The sequence below is a fragment of the Vespa crabro genome, chromosome 22, assembly GCF_910589235.1.
Source record: "Vespa crabro chromosome 22, iyVesCrab1.2, whole genome shotgun sequence".
NCBI lineage: Eukaryota > Metazoa > Arthropoda > Insecta > Hymenoptera > Vespidae > Vespa > Vespa crabro.
Genome location: NC_060976.1, coordinates 3810770 through 3832594, shown reverse-complemented (window position 1 = coordinate 3832594; position 21825 = coordinate 3810770). Strand labels below are relative to the sequence as shown.

The following is a 21825-nucleotide window of genomic DNA, read 5'->3' as shown; positions in this document are numbered from 1 at the left end:
TTGGTTCAACGCAGGCGCACAATAACTCCTCGAATATATAAAATGATGCTAGTACTATCAGTAATAGTTGAGTGGTAGTGAAGATATCACGTTAAATATGATTACCAAAAAAGATAACTATACTTCCGCGAATAATGACTGCTACGACTACATGAAGTACGCAAATCTTACAACCGAACCGAATCGCTGGATTTTGGAGCCATTGGGTGTTTGGCCATTGAAAAGAGCTAACTTCGAGATTTCTTGGAAGGACAATTTTCTCCGTAGAGGAAAAAACGTTTTCTATTATTTTCTGATGTTTTTTGTCTTTGTACCTTGCGTTCCTTATGCGATTTTTGAGATCGAAAGTGTCTACTATAAGTTGAAGCTTATCGGTCCAATGAGTTTCTGTGTGATGTGCTTTGTCAAGTATACCATTTTGAATATTCGAGAGAAGGACATTCGATGTTGCGTGGAGTCTATCGAGATGGATTGGAAGAGAATAACGCATTTCGAGGACGAACGAATAATGATGGATAAAGTTTATACCGCACGTCGTCTCGTATCTCTTTGCCTCATTTTGACTTACGGTGCTGCTGGTTTTTTTCACATTGTTTCACCTTTGATGAGCGGAAAGGTTTTTGCATCTGCTATAAACGTAACATACATGCCAGCTCCTTTTCCCGTAACTAGCTTGCTCATGGATATTCGTTACAGTCCGGCAAATGAAATTTTTATCTTTATTCAATGTCTTTACGGATTTATGGCTCATTCGATCGAGGCTGGTACTTGCAGTTTGACAGCCGTTTTCACGATGCACGCTTGCGGACAGCTGCAGGTTTTGATTAATTGGCTGGAACACTTGTTGGATGGTCGAGAAGGCATGTGTTCAAACTTGGACGAAAGAATGGCGAGTATCATTCAACAACATGTACGAACCTTGAAGTAAGCTCTCTTTCATTAAACTTTTTCCTCGAAGAATACTAGCCGTATTGTTTTATCTGAAAAAGATTTTGTTTTTATAGTTTCATATCGCGCACTGAAAGTTTATTAAATGAGGTTTCTCTAATCGAGGTCTTGGGATGTACTTTAAATATTTGCTTTCTTGGATATTATTGCCTTATCGTGGGTATGAATTTGGTATAAACAAATGAATAACGAATGAACGACAAAATATTTTGTTTCAGGAAGGTAACATGTCCGAAAGAATAGGTTGCATAACGTATGGCATAATTCTTTCATCCATGACTTTCAATATTTTCATTCTTTGTTACATAGGGGAGCTACTTATAGAACAGGTTTGTTAAATTATTTATAATTCATTGAATGGAATCAGTATGATAAGATAAATTCATAGAAAATGTATTTTCTCCTAGTGTAAAATATTAGGAGAGCGAACGTATGCTATCGATTGGTATCGTTTAACAGGAAAGAAAAGTCAACCTCTTATTCTCCTAATCGCCATGACGAGAACAACAACGAAATTAACTGCTGGAAATTTCATGGAACTTTCTTTGAGTAGTTTCAGCGATGTAAGTATGTACTAAAAATGTGATTTAGAAAAAGAAATGTTACCTTTATTCGTTCATTCATGACAGATTATCAAAACGTCGGTCGCCTACTTAAATATGTTACGAACATTGACGTAATTAAGATTATAGAGTTCTGAAAATGTAAAGGAACATAATTTTTGTCGATAATCTGATTAAACCACAATATTTTTTTGATTTAACAAACATTTAACTTGTTATCCTGTCCAGAGAAATATTTTTCTTTTTTTTCTTTTTTTCTTTTTTTCTTTTTTTTTTCCTTTTTTTACCTACCTTAAAACTTATGATCCGTAACACGTGTAATAAATCGTAAGGTATCACGTAGATCACATTATTTATACTAAACTATCGTTACGTCCCTACGGCGAATCCTGCTGAAGGAACTCCAATGGAGAGCGCAGGCGCGCATTTGCATTTGTATTTGCTTTCGGAGGTTCGGTCAGGCGTGCCTCGTTACGTCTAACGTCGTGAATAGTTACTTAGTAACGAGCGGTCGTTCAAACGTCGATCATGGCTGATGATGCATTGTTCGTGCCAGGTGTACGAGATAATTATGATGAGAATGCGAATTTCAATGTTCAGTTGAATCGTTGGATTTTAAAATCAATCGGTGCTTGGCCAAAATCTTCCGATATATCATATTGTCAGGTTTATTTGGATCGATTGAGCAAAACAATTTGTTATGCACTTATTATCTTTCTCATGATACCATGTGGATTATACTTGATGCTTGAGGTGGAGGATACTTACGATAAATTACGACTGACTGGACCATTGAGCTTTTGTCTGATGGCACTCATAAAATATTGTGCTTTAACTGTACGAGAAAACGATATTCGTCGGTGCTTCGATTACATCGAGTGGGATTGGAAGAAAGTTAGACATATCAAAGATCTCCAAATAATGAAGGCTAACGCAAATTTTGGTCGTCGTATCGTCATCGTTTGTGCAACATTCATGTACAGCAGTGCTGCTTTTTATTACATAGCTGTACCTTTCGCAAGAGGAATGATAACCGAGGAGGATAGCAATCTCACGTACAGACCTCTCGTTTATCCGGTTGCGAAGATCATCGTTGACGCTCGTCGTAGCCCGATCAACGAGATCTTCTTTGGTATTCAGTGTGTTTCAGGATTCCTTGCCCATTCTATTACGGCCGCTGCTTGCGGACTTGCCGCTACTTTTGCTATGCACGCTTGTGGACAATTGCAAATGATTATTTCTTATTTGGAAAACCTGGTCGATGGTCATGAAAATTCTTGCGACACCGTCCAAGAGAGATTTACGGATATCGTTCAACGTCATGTCCGTGCATTGAAGTAAGTAAAGAGAAAGTTATTGTCTCTGTAAAAAAAATAAATATTGTAATAATTTCATCATTTTCTCTCGATTATGATTCTGTTTAATTACTTTTATCTTAATACATTTTAGTTTCATATCGCTCACAGAGGAAGTGTTGAATGAAATATCCCTCGTCGAAGTTGTTGGATGTACCTTGAATATATGCCTTCTTGGATATTACTGTATCACGGTAAAATAAATGATATGAACAGCATAATCTATAAGAGAATAATTATCAATATTTATATTTACAGGGCTGGCAATATAATGAAACCATGGGTCGTCTAACTTACATCATATTATTCATATCAGTTACATTTAATATTTTTATATTCTGTTACATAGGTGAAATTCTTGCCGACCAGGTATAATATGAATTTCTATCTTAATAGTTTATGTTTTTAAAACCATGAAAATTTGTCTACATCAAAAGTAACATTAAAAGTAGCATTTTTAATTATTCTTAAATCAAAATTAAGATGTTAATCGATCTATATCACAGAATAGTCAAAAGAAATCCTATAACAGTGCCAAAAAGTGGGAGAAAGATCCTACATGATTGACTGGTATCGTCTACCATGGAAAAATGTTCGTGGCCTTGTTCTAATCCTTGCAATGTCCAATACGTCGAACAACCTAACAGCAGGATATTTGATAGAATTATCTCTAGCTAGTTTCGGCGATGTAAGTATCAAATTATTTTAATGTATTTTGTATTACTTTATCTGTAAAATATTTTGTATTCTTTTTTTTTACAGGTTATCAAATCATCGCTCGCATACTTGAATATGTTGAGAACACTGACCGAATAAAATTCGGCCGATAAAGAACGAAGACGCACGAAAAACGATTCTTACGATAATCCTATATACTTATGCAAGATCAACGTTATTAGAATTTGAAAGTTCTCTTTCATTGTAGATAACAATGTAAATTAGAAAAAAGCAATGTAGTACCTTTGGATTATATCTTGACGTAGGTAAAACTTTCAAATTCTATCTCGCCTCTCACTCAATAAATTCAAAGACGTGTCAGTCACGAAATCGCTGGTATCGATCAGCGTGCCGAACTATTGTTGTACTCTTCTTCGTATTAATCTTTCTACAAAAGAGTTTCGTACGCGCAGGCGTAGATATTAGGTAATGTGCGTTACGTACAGGAGGGTGAAATTGACGGAGCACAGATGTTATCAGTAGCTTGCGTGGTTTCGTACGACGATCATGGGTAAATTGACGAATTCGTCGAAGAGAAACGAAGTCAATGTTACTTACATTAACGACAACGAATATAGTATTCGGCTGATACGTTGGTTATTGACGTCGATGGGTGCTTGGCAATCATCTACGACAAAGACTTCAATTGAAAAATTACGTTCTATAGTTTTGATCATTCTTTCTTTTTCTTTAATATGTTTTACTTTTGTACCGTGTACTTTGTACGCTTTCCTCGAGGAAAGAAACTTGCAAGCGAGAATGGAGGCGCTCGGTCAAGTGAGTTATTGGCTCATGGGTGCCATCAAGTACAGTTACATCTTGTTTCATCGAGGAAACGTGCGTCGGTGTTTTGATCACATCGAAAGAGATTGGCGTATGGTTAAAAGATCGAAAGATCGTGACATCATGTTGGCTCATGCCAATAGTGCTCGTTATTTTATCCTCGTTTGTACGGGTTTTACTATTGGCGGCGTTTTGATTTATAATCTGGTCAAAGGAATGACACTTGTTCCTGTTTCCATAGAAAATCATACGGTCTACTTGCATCCGTTACCTTGTCCTTGCTATAGCAAAGTAGCGGATACGAGATATAATCCGGCTTACGATATCGTATATGCACTCCAACTGTTCTCCGGTGTTATCACCAGCTCCATCTTCGTATGCGCTTGCAGTCTCGCTGCGGTCTTTATTATGCACGCCTGTGGTCAACTGACGATGACGATGGCATGGATGAAAGATTCCTTCTCAATTCCTTCGATCGAATCTACGAATTATCAACTTTCAGACATTGTTGGACTCCACGTGCGCGTTTTGAGGTACGAAAGAGAGCTAAAGATAGCTTTTACAAAACTCTACGAGATACGAAGAAATCCATTGATTACAGTTTTATAAAATATATAGAGAACGTGATTAATCGCATATGTCTCGTCGAACTTTTGGGTTGCACATTAAATATGTGTTTGCTGGGATATTTTTGTATCACGGTATGCCAAGATTCGATATAATACACGATTAATGTATAATTTTTACCATTGTATGCGTAATCGCAACACAGACAACTCATCTTTATTATCATTTAGATCATTGTAAGGCGATAGTCTAAAAAAGTAGTAACATTTCCGTATGTGTCTAGTAGACATTTCGCACCTACATATATATTTCTCGTTTCTCTAGGATATCTTGAAAGGAGCACATGCTTTCGTTCAGATTACATTTGTCCGTTTTACGTTTAAAAAGTTTCGTATTTTTCAGGAGTGGGAGAACAACGATACAAAAATTACCATAGGATACTTTCTTGTATTTATCTCCATGATGTTCAATATTTTCGTATTTTGTTTTCTTAGCGAGAAACTCTCACATCAGGTAGCGTCTACTACTTGATCGAAATTATTTATATATTATAGTAAAGACGACTTGATATCAAATTAGATTTCTTAATAGTGCATGCAAGTAGGTGACGTCGCTTACGCGTGCGATTGGCAACTTCTTCCTGATTGCACAGCTCGCGGATTTATATTAATAATACTTAGATCCAATTCTGTGGTACGATTAACTGCCGGAAAATTCATGCAAATCTCTATTATCACTTTTGGCGATGTGAGTAATTAATAATATAAATGAAATTGATGATACTGCGTACGACGGATCCGGTTGAATGAATCTGAAAGTTCAATTTTTCTTTTAGGTAATAAAAACATCTGCGGTATACTTCAATATGCTACAAAAAATAACATAGAGTATTTCACGTAGTGAAAATTACAATGAGATATTTATAAAAAAAAGAAAAAGATATAGAAACTTCTATTGGGCAAATAAATTAGATTCCTACGTAATGAAAATTTTTTATGAATTATAAATGAGAGTTCCAACGAAATTTTTAGTACTTGAGCAATTTCTAATAAAAAAAAAAAAAAGTATTCGTATGCGTATTATGAAACTTTCTAGTAACTTTAATCCTTAATAGTTAAATATTTTGTTACATTAGTCAAAAATCAAAAGAGCACATAAGTAATAAAATTGTACTCACACACATTATCTCGGATATAGTCGATTTAGATGATAATAAAATGGTGATACGTAAATTCCGTTAGCACTATTTTTTAGATCATTGTCATAGTAAAGATTACATTTTGTAACGAATATAAAAATGACCAAAAAGGTTAAAATTTATACAAAACAAAATCCCTTTGAATTCTCTAAAAATAACGACAAGAAGATAGAAATATTTCATTTTAAATAATATAAAGATTCACTTTGCTGTAATAAAACATTTAAAAATATAAATTGGTATGAGATGAAAAATACATAAGTATAGTATACATTTTCTAAACACAAAATAAATTTTCAAGCAAATCGAATTATGATGAAAAAAAAAAAAGATTATTATCTTTAAAGCCGAGAAAAGCACTATTGATCAGTGTATATTCAACGCACATATGGTATTGTAGGAGAAAAGAATCTATCGTCGATCACTCGTTGGTAATAGATGGTAAGTATGTCATAACTTGCGCAAGCGCTTATAACGAAACAAGTAGCAGTGAGTTGCTACCGAGGAACTTCAACTTCAATAGTGCGAAGCGTTTCCTTGCGCGATCATGACGACTTGCACCAAGAAAAGCAACGTAAAGAGCAATTATAAGGCTGACGTTAATTACAGTCTTCAAGTAAATCGTTGGCTTTTAAAACCAATTGGTATTTGGCCGTATCCAACGACAGCTTCAACGGCAACGAAAGCTTCCTCCTTTATTTTATTTTTAACATGCATTGGAATTTTGATATTTTCGATAATATCCTGTATATTGAATATCATATTTGAGGAGGAAGATCCACAAGTCAAATTGAAGACTATAGCTCCGCTCAGTTATTGGTTATTATCGTCAGTAAGATATTGTACCCTTCTGATTCGAGCTAATGATATACGTCGATGTGTAGATCGCATAGAAATTGATTGGCGAATGATCAAGAAGATCGAGGAACGCGAAACAATGCTGAGATGTGTGAAAACTGGCCGATTCATTGTTTGTTTCAGTGCAGCTTTCATGCATGGTGGAATTTTTTCTTTTAACATTCTCAAAGGAATTATACCGGTAATCGAGATCATTGATAACGTCAGTGTCTCAATCTATCGATTACCTTATCCGTTTTATAACAAGATTTGGGATACGAATTTCACTCTAGCTCATCAAGTTATTCTTCTGTTACAATTCGTGGTGACGTTCATCGTTAATTCCGTAAGCATTGGAGCCGTCGCGATAGCAGCTATGTTCGTTATGCACGCTTGCGGTCAGCTCGATATTATGAGATTATGGTTGGAATCTCTTGTCGACGATGTTAACGATAAATACGATTTGACGCAACGGAGAATAGGTGTCATCGTCGTTCATCATTTACGCGTTCTCAAGTACGTATTCGAAATATCCTTTGAACAGTATTCCCCTGCATCAATACGTATGCATACCTAATATTATATTTCTTTCAGTTTTGTAACTTGGATAGAGAAAACCCTCAGTTTCATATGCCTCGTGGAAATATTTGGTTCCGTATTCAATATGTGTTTCCTAGGATATTATTGTATAAAAGTAGGTAAATTTGTTCATTGAATTGAAAAAATCTTCGAACGAGTACTTACATATATACTTATTCCAATTTTTTTTTGTTTGTTTTTGCATCGGTTTCACTATCTCTTGCAATACTTTTACTTTTTAAACAGCAATTCAGTGAAAACGAATTTGGAACGACTGCCATTTACGGTACAATATTTATATCCGTAGCTTACAACATTTTCATATTTTGTTACATCGGCGATATTCTGTCGGAACAGGTAACCATTGTACATATAAAAAATTAAGTCTCTTAAAAGGAAAATAAATAAGCTTCGCACTGTGCACACTTTATAATCCTCGAAAATTATATCACATAAATATACGATCGACTTTGAATTTAATTTAATAGTGCAGCGTCATTGGTATAAAAGCTTACCTGATTAATTGGTACAATCTACCTGGAAAATCACCCCTTGGTATAGCTCTAATAATTTTAAGATCCTCTCGAGTAACTACTCTCACTGCTGGAAAAATGATTCCGTTATGTATGTCCACATTTAGCAACGTGAGTAATATGCAAAGAAGTAACGTCCATCGAACGTCAAGCCGAACTTATGATAAAAACATAATGCTACATTTTTGCTACATAGCGCGCAAAAAGAAATTTTTCTTGTAAAAATTAATATATTTTTTATATCATTTAAATCGACATTGCACCGCATAAATAATATTATGAAAGTATATTTAACGATTAATGTTTTAGGTCGTCCAGACGGCATTTGCATATTTGAATATATTACGTAAGGTAGTTCTATAAACTAATTAAACTGAATCTACAATAATATAGAAGAAATTCATACATAATTAATAATAACGAATTTCATTTTCTATCGATGCATATATGTATTCATATATACGTAAATATGTATGTATTTGTGTAATTATAAAAGTGGAATATGTTGCTTTCATTCAATATGTATAAATATACATTATGTGTATTCTATTTGAAAAATATTATACGTACAGGACGAACATAGATATTATTTTTATTTGTAAAGTTTGATTGAAGTTTACCCTACAGAGACAGTTATACTTTCCCCAGCGCGAATTGACTACGCGAAACATTCCCATAAAGGTGTACAATACTTTAACCCAATCCTTTCATTGTACGATCAGTAGAGCGGACGCACATGCGCAAATCAAATTCCAAGGAATCAATCTATTGCAATCATTAAAGGCCAGTGAGTAAGTTGTTTCCGTACGATTCGCATCATGTTAAACGATAGCACGCTATCTGAAACATTAATATCATTCTCAAAGTTCGCTAAACAGGATTGGAGTTATAGCATTCAGTTAAATCGTTGGTTCTTAAAACCGATTGGAGCCTGGCCTCTCTCGTTAAGCGTTACTTTTATAGAAAAAGTGATTTCCATCTGTTTGATGACTATCAGTAGCTTTTTGATAGGATTCCTGCTCGTACCATGTGCTTTATGCACGTTCCTTGATCGAGAGGGTGATCTCGACGCAAAAATCAAGATGATAGGTCCTTTGAGTTTCTGCGTTATGGCGGCCGTCAAATATTACATCCTGACATCCCGAGGAAAAGCTATAGCAAAATGTATCCAACGTATTTGTGTAGACTGGGAACGTGCCTCGTATTATTACAAAGATCGTAAGATCGTCCTCGAGAATGCAGAGTTTGGTCGATTTTTGGTCATTTCCTGTGCAATCTTCATGTACGGCGGTGGTTTCTTTTATTGCACCGTGATGCCACTCTGTGCCATAAGAACCGAGATCATCGATAACAAAACCATAAGAGCACCATCTTTCCCGATTTATCGAAAGCTTATCGATCCACGGACCACTCCATATATCGAGATAGTTCAGTTTCTGCAGTCTTTAGCTGGCTACGTAATATATTCCGTTACGATAAGCGCATGCAGTCTAGCTGCAGTTTTTGTCATGCACGCTTGCGGACAGCTTCAAATTCTGATGTCTAAATTGGACGATCTCGTTGTTGGCGAGAGACAAACAAATGATCTTGATTCCTCGGACAAACGGATGAGAGACATCGTAAAGTATCATTTGCGAATATTCGAGTGAGTTCATCTTGATAATAATGACAATGATAAATTGAAAATAAAAGTACTTTTTTTTTTTTTTTAATACAATTAATCATTTTACACTCGCCAATCTCTTTAGTTTTATATCTTGGATCGAAGAGCTCTTCAATGAGATATGTTTTGTAGAATTAGTGGGATGTACATTAAATATATGTTTTTTGGGATATTATCTTATGATGGTATGAAAATCAAGAATTTATGTGTTATTAGAGTACTCGAAGGATTTTAGACAATCGTCAACTTTGAAACATTCAGTTTCTTTCAGGAATGGGAACGTAACGAAACAGTAGGAACATTGACGTATTGTACCTTGCTTGTGTCTTTTATTTTTAACATATTTATACTGTGCTACATTGGAGAGCTTCTTGCTGAACAGGTATTTCTGTACAAATTTATTCTGTTATTGTAATCCATCGCCATCCAATTCATTTGACAGTGTAAAAATGTCGGTAAAACTTCCTACATGATGGATTGGTATCGTTTACCAAAAAAAAAAGCACTCGATCTTACACTCGTAATCGCTATTTCAAACGCTCCTTTAAAGCTGACAGCTGGAAAATTATTTGAATTGTCTTTGGCTAGTTTTTGTAGCGTAAGTAACATTAAACACTCAATGTTCTTTCACTTTTCATTTATTGTTATATTAACGTTTCAGGTAATCAAATCAGCCTCAGGATATTTGAACTTGTTACGTACTCTCACTAATTAATTTATTAATTTGTAATATTAATCGATCATCTAGAAAAAAAAGAAAATTAAGAGAAAAACGAACGATTATTATCGAAGAAAATTTCGAAGCCATTTGCTAAAAAATTATCAATAAGATATTACTTATGAAATATATATAATTATCGTTAAATTATTTCTTTTTTTTTTCCACATAACATGTGTACGTCGATCAATGTAGGAAAAACTTACGAATGAATATCTGATTTTTGGCAATATAGAAGCACTTCTTTTAGCACCAGTACAAGTTATCCTTGTCTTATGAACAAGTGGGACAAGTACACCTACTTGCGTTTACCACCTGGAATATTGTACCGCCCCTTGCGTGGCGCACGCGCTGTTATACCACTCGACAAACGCACGTTAGGAAATTGAACGACAACTTTCAGTAGTAATCTTTCTTCGAACACGATGGTCAACACATTGACATCTGTAAAAAATAAAAACTATAAGAAAGACCTAGATTATAGTACAGAATTGAATCGCTGGCTTTTGAAACAAATCGGTGTTTGGCCTGCATCCATCAATGCATCCTGGATGGAAATAATCTTGTATCGTTTCTTAAACGTACTATGCACTTCTCTTATCAGCTTTCTTATATTATCCGCGTCTCTCTATATTATTATAGATGTGAAGGATATAGAAATGAAATTAAAAACGATCGGTCCTATAAGCTTTTGTCTGATGGTACTCGCAAAGTATTGGTTATTTATAATACATGAGAAAGATATAAATCGTTGCGTAAGTCATATGGAGACCGATTGGAAAAATGTCAAAAGTGAAAATGATCGACAGATTATGATCGATAGTGCACTTTTTGGTCGTCGTATCGTGATAGTATCCGCGACATTTACATACGGCGGTGTTTTCTTTTATCAAGTAGTGTTACCTTTAACATCGGCCAAAGTAGTCATAGGCAACTATACGTTTAAACCACTGGCCTATCCTATCTCCAGGATCTTCGTCGATACTCGTCAAAGTCCAGCGAACGAATTGATGATACCATTAGAATGTCTTTGTGGTTTCGTCATGAACGCTGTCACTGTGGGTGCTTGCAGTTTGGCCGCTGTATTTGCTTTACACGCCTGTGGACAATTAAAGGTCATGATGGCCTATTTGAACAATCTCGTGGATGGTCGACCGGAAGAAAATAATAGCGTTAATGATCGATTAACCGACATCGTTCAACAACACGTACGAATTCTCAGGTAAAATATTTCTTTCATAATATCTCTCGATTAAAGCGATAAAAAGTACGATTATGTTAAGACGTTTCGTCTTTGCTATGCCATTAAAAAAGTAGTCATTAGCAACATTAATGTCTGTAGATCATTGCATCTTCTTCCAGTTTCGTTACGTTTACCGAAGATCTATTACAGGAAATTTCTCTCGTCGAAGTATTAGGATGTACATTGAACATATGCTTGCTTGGATATAATCTTATTGCGGTATGCTCGTAGACGATTATTACATTTTAAATCGTTTCCCAACTCTTTTGCTCTTCGAATCTCTGAAATCTCAAAAATAGTTATCTTGCATTCATTCTTACAGGATTGGGATAAAGGAGACATGGTCTCCGATATGACTTATATCGCATTGATTATCTCTTTTGCATTCAATATATTTATATTTTGTTATATAGGTGAACTTCTCGGCGAAGAGGTACAATTATATACATACATACATACATACGTACATACATATATATACATATGATATGTAGATCCTGTATAACAGTTGAAAAAGCATTGTTAAATTATTTAATATCATTTTAATAGTGCAAAAGAGTAGCCGAAGCAACTTATATGATCGACTGGTATAGACTACAAGGGAAAAAAAGTCTCGCTCTTCTTTTAATAATTGCCATGTCGTCGTCTTCGATAAAATTAACCGCTGGAAAGTTCGTCGAATTATCCATTAGTAGTTTCGGTGATGTGAGTTAAAATGAACAATAGTTCGCACATTTTCCATCTATTAAATGTCATAAAAATATAAAAAAATATGAATTCGTACAGGTTATCAAGGCATCCTTTGCATATTTGAACATGCTCCGAACAGTGACTACGTAAAAGATTGATAAAAATCTAAAAGATGAAAAACACATGTAGTGTAGTCATCGACATCGTAGAACAATAGTACGAGCCTCATAGTAATTAATCGTAAGAATTAGAATATATACTAGGCAATAGTCGGATAATTCAATAATATAAAATGGCAAATTTTTTTAGTCATGATGCAGGTGAGGTTACTAAAAGGCGAATAAAATAAACGTACTTGTCGAAAATCTTTCGTATGAAAAAATATAAAAATTTCACTCGTTCTTTTAGGATTTCCTATTATAATCAAAAGTGACATTTATTATAAATACTAATAGATATATGCATATGATGTCACGTAAATATATTATATTATAGATTAGTAAAAAGCATGATTAAATAAAATATTTACTTTATTAATTAATATGTTTCTTTTTTTTTAACATACTATATTCGTATTTTTACTATTTCCTGACGCGAACTATTCACGCGATAACTTTTTTATTATTATATAAAATGAATTATTAGAATAGAAGAAAATCGTAGAGACAACTTACATAATTGATATCGACTTTAAGGAGGGAAATCTTTTGATGTCCTTAACATAATTTGATATCCTTTAAGTAGTCCTGGAGACATATAACTTTTATTATTCATAAATCCTCAAGAAGCGTGATTTGCTTACTAATTCGTAAAAATAAAGATATATATATATATATGTATATGAGCGTTGTTATTTAACTTAATCAACAAATGACGTATAATTATTCAGTTGTCTTCATTATAAATAGAATTCTTACAAATTTCACGTTAGGAGCGAAAGCTATTTTAAAAATCTTTTCAATAATCTACAATAGAACAACTGTTGAGGCATGTGCATATAGACGAATAGCAGCAGATCGAGTCTTCGTTTCTTTAAGAAATGACTATCTCGATGGCGCGCATGCGCTGCGAATAGTTTTGCGAATCATTAAATGTTAGCAGAGCAAGGAGCCCTCAGTACATATCGGTCTATAGCGAGAATAATTCGTAATGAAGTCTTATTGAGTTGTCTTAAACAATGTTCAATCCGAATTACAAAGAGGACATTAGATACGTAATTAAATTAAATCGTTGGTTACTTAAGCCAATAGGTATTTGGCCAAAATCCGTGGAAACTTCATGGATAGAAATCATTATTTCACGAATTGTTAACGCGCTATGTATCTCCTTTATCGGTTTTTTTTTTATCTCGATGAGTCTTTATCTTATCATAGACGTGCAAGACATACATGTCAGATTAAATAAAATCGGTTCGCTTACTTTTTGCATAATGACCTTAACGAAATATTGTTTATTAATAGTGCATGAGAAAGATATACGATACTGTTTGAACTACATGGAAATCGATTGGAAAAATGCGAGATGTAACAAGGAACGACAAATCATGCTCGATTGGGCAGATTTTAATCGTCGTCTTATTCTTATTTCGGCGACTTTCGCCTTCGGGGGTGTAATCATTTATCGATTAACAATACCATTGGTCTCACCAAGAATCGTTATAGGTAATTTGTCCTTTAGACCATTAGCATATCCCATTTCCAAGTTCGTCATGGATACTCGTCAAAGTCCAATGAACGAAATTATGATCTGTTTGCAATGTTTGGCCGGTCTCATCATGAGCGCAATTACGGTTGGATCTTGTAGCATGCTTACCGTATCCACTATGCATGCCTGTAGTCAGCTGAAAATTTTAATGTCCTGGTTAAATTATCTCGTAACAAAACGACCCAACGAAACTAACGATACCGAGGAAAGATTGGGCAACATAGTTAAACGACACGTACGAATACTAAGGTACCAAAAGAAATTTCTTTGTTCTACGATATTTTCTTTTTTGTATCGCAAATTAATCAATCGAATGAAATATTTTCTTTTAGTTTCATTTCATTTATACAACAATTTTTGCAAAATATTTCTCTCGTAGAAGTATTAGGATGTACGATAAACATGTGCATGCTTGAATATTATTTAATCATGGTACGCTTTTTACATTGTCTATTTACATATTTCTATTATTGCACCATAAATGACAGATCATCTATGTTATAGGGATGGCAAAATGGCAATCATAGCATATGTTCAATGCAAAACATTACTTATACAACCTTAATATTATCTTTCGGATACAATATATTTATATTTTGTTACGTCGGTGAAATACTCGCCGAAGAGGTATGATTTTATCCCGATTTAAAGATGAAATTATACATTAATATCCACATTTATATATCTCAGTGCAAAAAGGTAGCTAAGGAAGCTTACATGATCGATTGGTATCGACTTAAAGGTCGAAAAGGTCTCAGTCTCTTATTAATTATCGCTATGTCTTCATCGTCAAATAGATTAACCGCTGGAAAATTCGTCGAATTATCAATCAGCAGTTTCGGTGACGTGCGTATAATCACGTATTTTTTTATTACTTTTGCAAAATTTTCATCGCAAGACCACACATAATACATGTATTACAGATGGTAAAAACATCATTTGCGTATTTGAATATGCTTCGTACGTTGACTTCCTAAAAGAATTGCACACTTAAAAATTGAAACTCACTTTATATTATATTTCTGTAATATATAATATTACATAACATTATAACTATTGGCACAAAACTAGTAGATCATTAAAACGTTACTTCTACAAGTTTCTTTCTACTATTTATATTCAATAACTATTTTTCATTATTGGATGTTTAAAAATAATCTGCATCGAATCTTTAGGAAATGTTCTAAAGAATGTTCTTGAATGATATCAAGTTCAGAAAAAATACACAATAATATACTACTGTGGCGTATCAACACAATAAAGTTGAATAACTACGGTAAAATTGATCGGTCTATTTCATAATTTCCTGCGCGAACGTAGAATCAGTCAACACATAAAAAGCCATATTACATATATCCTTACCTATAATTTCTCCCCTCTCGAGTAAAGAAAGATAACGCACGCGCTAAAACTTCATACTCGGAAATGTATTGTCGAGGGGTTGTAAGTCAAGAATCGATCTTCAAAGATGCCAGGTAAAAAGAATCTTGTCGTTGCGATATCGAATGCGAATCATCAGAAAGATATAAATTATAACATCGAATTAAATCGTTGGCTCTTGAAGGCAATTGGTACCTGGCCCAGAAACAAAAATACGAGCTTGCTTGATATACTTTTCTCTCGATTTTTAAACGTGCTACATACATCGTTAATAAGTTTCCTTTTAATCGGTACAGTTCTTTACATACTCCTGGACGTACAGGATATTCAGGCGAAGCTAAATAAAATTGGTCCGGTCACGTTCACCATTGCAACCTTGATAAAATATTGGTTACTGATATTTCATGAAAGTGAAATTAAACATTGCTTGGACCACATAGAGATCGATTGGAAAGGGGTTAGGCGTCAGGAAGATCGACGGATTATGCTTGAAAGCGCTCATATTGGTCGACGTATCGTTGGAATTTCCGCGTCTCTTATATTTGGCGCTTTATTTCTATATCGTGTAATAGTCCCCTTAAATTCACCGAAAATGGTAATAGGTAACTTGACGTTCAGACCGTTAGCCTACCCCGTTTCAAAAGTTATCATCGATACTCGTCAAACTCCGGCCAACGAGTTAATTCTTTTAATACAATGCATTTGTGGTTTCATCATGAGTGCTATCACAGTGGGTTCCTGCAGTCTGGTAGCCATTTGCTCTCTTCATGCCTGTGGACAACTGAAAATCTTAATGCACTGGCTGAATCATCTCGTAAACGGGCATAGCAATGAAAATGATACTATAGATGATCGATTAAGAGACATCGTTAAAAAACACGTGCGAGTATTAAAGTACATTGTTTCTTTTATACCAGGTCTAAAAATTTACACCGACGCTATGAGCGACCGTCATACAAGTGATCTTGCATTCTTCCAGTTTCATCACATGTACGGAAAATTCTATGAATGAAATTTCTCTCGTAGAGATCTTCGCGTGTACTTTAAATATGTGTATGGTTGGTTATTACATGATTAGGGTAAATAGATCACTTTCATCTTATTTCTTTTACATTTCTTCTATTCGCTTTTGAATATATAGTATTTTGAATTTATCGTTTCAGGGTTGGAATCACATCAGCACGATCAATATGTTTGCCTATATCATACTCCTCACATCCTTTGTGTTTAATATATTTATCATTTGTTATATTGGTGAACTACTTGCGCATGAGGTACGATTAAATGATACTAAATAAAAATAATAATGCACCATCTATATGCATGAGCTATATTTAATTAAAATTTCTTTCACCTATATCATTTCATAAAATAAATATTAAATAAATACACATATGTAGTTGTATAAGTATGCAAATTTGAAATTCATATTTTCAAGCATTAATAGCGCATAGGTAGAAAGTTATTTGAATATTAGAAATCATTAATACGATTAGCATTATTTTTTTGCAATGTGAAAAGTAACTTAAACGTTAAACGTAAAAACTTTAATGTAACGTGCGAATACAATCGTATAATAGTGCAAGAAAATGGCAGAATCGACTTACATGATCAATTGGTATCAACTTAAAGGAAAGAAAGCTCTCAGTCTCATTCTAATAATTTCGATGTCGTTATCATCGAGCAGACTCACTGCTGGGAAGTTCATCGAATTATCTCTAAAAAGTTTCAGCGATGTGAGTATCTAATTTTTTCTTTGTTCAAATTGGATTATCAGAAAAAAATTATATCTACGTAAATACATGTGCCATAGGTTATCAAAACTTCGGTCGGTTATTTGAATATGCTTCGTGCCATTACATCGTAAAAAAATATCTACAAATTTAATTAAAATTAAATAAAACTATGAAAATCAATCAGATATATTTCACAGTATCTATATAGTAAAACAGACAAAATCAATTAATAAAAAATCCTGAATAGTCATGAATGAATTGCATTATTTACTCATGACGGTACCAGTGGATATCTTTTTCGAGCTGAATCATTTGTCATATTTCTTATATTTTTCATCTATAATAGTTTCTTATTTAAAAATTAATACAGGAGGTAATCAACTTTTCGTTGCATGAATGTATTAATTGCATGTTAATAATTTGAATGCTTACTTATATATATATATATATATATATATATATATATATATATATATATATATATATATATATATCCACATACAAATACGTTTACTCGTTCATCGAGTAATTTCTCGAAACTTATCCACGATCATTATCATTCAACTCTACTTTCCACCCCATGTCACAGTGAAAAGTTCTTTTCATATATCCTTACTTATACCCACTTGTACGATTATCCCTCTCGCACACACAATCCCTGTTACGGTATCGAATCAAAACGTAGAAAGCCGAAGTGCACTCGCGCTTGCGCTTATCAAAGCTGTGGGAGTACAAATATCCTTCCGGTAAAGTCTTCAGTAGGTCTCGTGCAAGCAAACTGTCATAATGCACGATCGATTGAACGATCGTCGAGACAATAATTCGGGAATAGGAAATAAAAATTATCAGAAAGATATTCGATACGCTCTGCAATTTTGTCGTTGGGTTCTCAAACCGATTGGTATCTGGCCGTTGATATACGATGGTGTAACGAAAAGGGAAATAATTATTTCGATCGTTCTCGGTTTCGCTTGCGTTTCCTGTTTATGCTTTGTCCTCATACCGTCCGGTCTCCATACATTGATCTATGAGAAAAATATAAACGTTAAATTGAAACTTTTCGGGCCTGTTGGCTTTTGTCTCACGTCAACGATAAAATATTGTTATCTTGGTATAAAAGGAAAAGCCATTGGTCGTTGCATCATCTGCATGGAGAAAGATTGGAGGCATATAGGAGACGAAGATTATCGAAAGATCATGATCAAGCACGCTACGGTAGGTCGTAATCTTACCATTCTTTGCGCAAGTTTTCTCTACAGTGGTGGCATGTCCTATCATACGATTATGCCGTTGTTCTCGCGCAAAAGAATCGATGAGAATCATACGATCAGACCTCTAACTTATCCGGGATATGATCACTTTTTTGAATCGCAAGCTAGTCCAACTTACGAGATCATCTTTATTACACATTGCATATACGCCTTGATAACGTACAATATAACTACGGCGACCTGTAGCTTGGCGGCTACCTTTGTCAGCCATGTTTGCGGTCAAGTGCAAATTATTATATCTCGATTGGACGATCTCATCGATGGTAAAAGAAGCAAAAATACATTATTAGCGGATCGTCTTGCAGTGATTATTCAGGATCATGTCAAGGTGCTTAGGTAACTTGATGGTCCAAAAATCTGGAATGAAAATTCTTTCTAGAATACAATGTCTCTGATCGTACACCATGCAGATAAGGTAAATATTTCTAGATTTTCAGAACAAGTCGATAAAGTTCTACGTGAAGTGTGTTTAATGGAATTAGTTGCCTCCACCTTAATTATATGTCTACTTCAATATTATTGCATGACGGTAATTAATTTCAGAATATTATTAATATTAATAATTGTAACGATAATATCTTCGCATTATCAATGAATATTCTTATAAGTTTCTGATTTTTAGGAATGGACTAATAACGACGCTATTGCCATTCTCACGTACTTTATCCTTCTAGTTTCTTTTACTTTTAATATTTTTATCTTTTGCTACATCGGTGAGCTGCTCGTTAATCAGGTACTCCTTGCATTTTTTTATTTCTCTATATTTTCATTTCCGAATGAAAACTTTAGGTTCTTTCGATCGTTCATTAAGCTTGAACGCTAACAGTGCAGAAAAATTGGTGCAGCCTCTTATAACATCGAATGGTATCGTCTGTCTGCAAATAAAGGTTTAGACCTTGTTTTATTGATAGCGATAGCGAATTATCCACCAAAAATAACCGCTGGGAAGATATTCGAGTTGTCATTTGCGACTTTCGGCCGTGTGAGTATTTCTATTTGTAATAAATATTTCTATGAAAAAAAAAAAAAAAAGAACTTTTTCTTCGCCTGTTCTGAAACAATTTTTCATTGGTAAAAAAAAAAGGAAGAACAAAGAAACAAAAATTCCAGGTTCTAAAATCGTCGGTCGTATATCTGAACTTAATCCAAGCAGTAGCAGAATGAATTGAGAATATTTTGTATATAACTAAACGTAAAAAATGTATATCGAATTTGTCAATATCTATAACTAATAAGACAAATAACATAGATACTTACTTTTTCTTTATCTTCATATAACAACCATAGATATCCTATAATAGAATAGAAAAACTTTCGCTTCCTTCCTCGAAGAGTAAAGAAATAAAGAAAGAAAAAATATCATCGATTGCTCGTTCTGGCCTTTTTACGTACGCGTACTAACATCCAGGATTACATACTATGAGAATACACGCAAATGCAATGAACGAAGTCATACTCACGCATGTGTTCGCTCGTGCGCGCTTGCGCGTGCTGTCTCGTCAAAGAGGCTCCTAGAATATCGTACGATACCTGCTCGTCAGTCGGTGTTTGTGTATATCCAAGCATCATGCACGATGCATCTTACTCAATGACGTTCATAGAGAAGGATATCAGGGAGAACGCGTATTACGAAAGCGACAAACGTTATATAATGCGATTTCCTCGTTTGGTTCTAACACCAATCGGTATTTGGCCTTTATTAAAAGGACAGGTATCAAAAACGGAAAAATTTCTATCGTTTATATTTCTCCTAACATGTTTTGTTCTAATGTGCTTCATTCTGATACCCTCGACGATTAATATATTGGTGTTTGAGAATGATATTAATATATTAATGAAAAATATCGGTCCAACCATTTTTTGCTTCTCTTCGGCCATAAAGTATTTCTACTTTGTTTGGCATAGACAAGACTTCAGAATTTGCATAGAATACGTGGAAAATGATTGGAAGGCCGTACGAGAAAAAAAAGATCGTATTATCATGTTGAAATATGCGATCCTCAGTCGAAGACTCACTAAACTCAGTGCAATCTTTCTTTACGTCGGCGGTATATCTTTTCACACGATCATGCCGTTTATCGCTGGACGTCATTTTGTCGGGAACGTGACAGTCAAAACATTGATATATAATGGATACGATATATTTTTCGATTATCAAACGAGCCCAACTTACGAGATCGTCTTATCCATTCATTGTTTTACGGCCGTCATTATGTATAATATTACTACGGCGTCATGCAGCCTCGCTGCGGTATTTGTCACTCATGTCTGTGCTCGGATCGAAATAGTGATGTCGCGTATCAATGATCTCGTCGATGATACCTCCGACAATTACAAGTACATCAGTTATCGTCTTGCTACGATCGTCCGGGAACATGTTAACGTATTAAGGTATTATCTTTACTCGATGATTTATCTATTTGTTAAAATAAAAAAAAAAAAAAGCGTTCCTTTAAACTGCCATGGAAATGAAATCTTCTTCTTATACGACAGATAATACCTCGATCGTATCTAAAAAGGAAATTAAGTTTAATGCATTGTAAGAATATTTTGAAAGTATAATTTTTTTGTAGGTTTGCAAAAATCATTGAAAGGGTCTTACGTGAAATATGCTTATTCGAGCTAGTTGTATCCTCGCTTACCACATGCTTATTAGAATATCATTGCATAACGGTAAATATTTGATGTAATATTAAATAATGAAGATTTTATTTCTAGTAATTTTTGGCCAATCCAAATATTTTCTTTTCAGGAATGGGAAAATAGCGACGGAGTTGCGATTTCCATATATTTTATTTTGTTCATTTCTTTGAGTTTCAACATTTTTATCTTTTGTTATATAGGAGAACTTCTCGTCGAGAAGGTATATAATTATTACACTGCTATATAGATATTGCTTCTTGTATTTTCACTGTAGAGCTTTATAGATAGTTTAATTAACAATTTCAGGAAATATTATAATATAACTTATATATAAGACAATATTTAGTGCAGTCAAGTTGCCCAAGCCTGTTACAATAATAGATGGTATTATCTGTCCAAAAAGAAAGCCCTCGATTTTCTTTTAATAACAATGATATCTCAATATCCTCCAAAAATTACGGCCGGCAAAATAGTCGAACTCTCGTTATATACATTCGGTAAAGTACGTATTATAGATTCTCTCAGTATAACAATTATATTATATCCTTATTTTTAATACAAATATTTTATAGGTTCTAAACACCTCCTTCGTTTATCTAAATGTACTTCGAACGATCACAAAAGAAAACATATCTATATCATAAACATTTTCAAGGTACAAGAAGTAGGACGACTAATATAAAAACTACAGAAACAT

At 34.1% G+C, this 21825-nt stretch overlaps 8 protein-coding genes across 10 annotated transcripts; all 8 read left to right on the top strand.

Annotated features, from left to right (window-relative positions):
* LOC124431850 lies at positions 1-6296 on the top strand. Its single transcript, XM_046980192.1, has 15 exons — positions 1-924; positions 990-1104; positions 1167-1277; positions 1356-1511; positions 2265-2848; positions 2961-3060; positions 3125-3235; positions 3399-3554; positions 3629-3679; positions 4030-4094; positions 4162-4693; positions 4756-4899; positions 5336-5446; positions 5525-5680; positions 5769-6296. Exons 1-15 carry the CDS (start codon positions 98-100, stop codon positions 5817-5819), a joined length of 3270 nt encoding a protein of 1089 aa, XP_046836148.1. The 5' UTR covers positions 1-97; the 3' UTR covers positions 5820-6296.
* A 237-nt stretch (positions 6297-6533) lies between these two features.
* Positions 6534-8201, top strand: LOC124431616. The gene is made up of 2 exons (XM_046979718.1): positions 6534-7484; positions 7563-8201. Exons 1-2 carry the CDS (start codon positions 6679-6681, stop codon positions 7681-7683), a joined length of 927 nt encoding a protein of 308 aa, XP_046835674.1. The 5' UTR covers positions 6534-6678; the 3' UTR covers positions 7684-8201.
* A 689-nt stretch (positions 8202-8890) lies between these two features.
* LOC124431618 lies at positions 8891-10510 on the top strand. The gene is made up of 4 exons (XM_046979720.1): positions 8891-9725; positions 9829-9928; positions 10015-10125; positions 10186-10510. Exons 1-4 carry the CDS (start codon positions 8899-8901, stop codon positions 10456-10458), a joined length of 1311 nt encoding a protein of 436 aa, XP_046835676.1. The 5' UTR covers positions 8891-8898; the 3' UTR covers positions 10459-10510.
* Positions 10511-10881: 371 nt separating this feature from the next.
* Positions 10882-12863, top strand: LOC124431612 (odorant receptor 22c-like). Its single transcript, XM_046979708.1, has 5 exons — positions 10882-11683; positions 11824-11923; positions 12027-12137; positions 12254-12409; positions 12491-12863. The coding sequence occupies exons 1-5, from the start codon at positions 10887-10889 to the stop codon at positions 12542-12544; spliced, it is 1218 nt and encodes a 405-aa protein (XP_046835664.1). The 5' UTR covers positions 10882-10886; the 3' UTR covers positions 12545-12863.
* Positions 12864-13823: 960 nt separating this feature from the next.
* Positions 13824-15075, top strand: LOC124431849 (odorant receptor 4-like). Its single transcript, XM_046980191.1, has 4 exons — positions 13824-14333; positions 14603-14725; positions 14789-14944; positions 15022-15075. Exons 1-4 carry the CDS (start codon positions 13824-13826, stop codon positions 15073-15075), a joined length of 843 nt encoding a protein of 280 aa, XP_046836147.1.
* A 491-nt stretch (positions 15076-15566) lies between these two features.
* On the top strand, positions 15567-17345 carry LOC124431848 (odorant receptor 4-like). Its single transcript, XM_046980190.1, has 4 exons — positions 15567-16484; positions 16642-16752; positions 17059-17214; positions 17292-17345. Exons 1-4 carry the CDS (start codon positions 15567-15569, stop codon positions 17343-17345), a joined length of 1239 nt encoding a protein of 412 aa, XP_046836146.1.
* Positions 17346-17999: 654 nt separating this feature from the next.
* On the top strand, positions 18000-19658 carry LOC124431615 (odorant receptor 4-like). Of its 2 annotated transcripts, XM_046979717.1 has the most exons (5): positions 18000-18821; positions 18915-19014; positions 19108-19218; positions 19312-19467; positions 19596-19658. In XM_046979717.1, the coding sequence occupies exons 1-5, from the start codon at positions 18001-18003 to the stop codon at positions 19647-19649; spliced, it is 1242 nt and encodes a 413-aa protein (XP_046835673.1). In that variant the 5' UTR covers position 18000; the 3' UTR covers positions 19650-19658. The 2 variants fall into 2 exon arrangements, with proteins under 2 accessions (XP_046835673.1, XP_046835672.1); XM_046979716.1 differs by lacking the exon at positions 19596-19658 and having other exon boundaries at positions 19297-19355.
* Positions 19659-20050: 392 nt separating this feature from the next.
* Positions 20051-21824, top strand: LOC124431614 (odorant receptor 4-like). 2 transcript variants are annotated; one of them, XM_046979715.1, is made up of 5 exons: positions 20051-20876; positions 21059-21158; positions 21238-21348; positions 21475-21630; positions 21701-21824. In XM_046979715.1, exons 1-5 carry the CDS (start codon positions 20053-20055, stop codon positions 21770-21772), a joined length of 1263 nt encoding a protein of 420 aa, XP_046835671.1. In that variant the 5' UTR covers positions 20051-20052; the 3' UTR covers positions 21773-21824. The 2 variants fall into 2 exon arrangements, with proteins under 2 accessions (XP_046835671.1, XP_046835669.1); XM_046979713.1 differs by lacking the exon at positions 21701-21824 and having other exon boundaries at positions 21435-21561.
* The last annotated feature ends 1 nt before the right edge of the window (position 21825 follows it).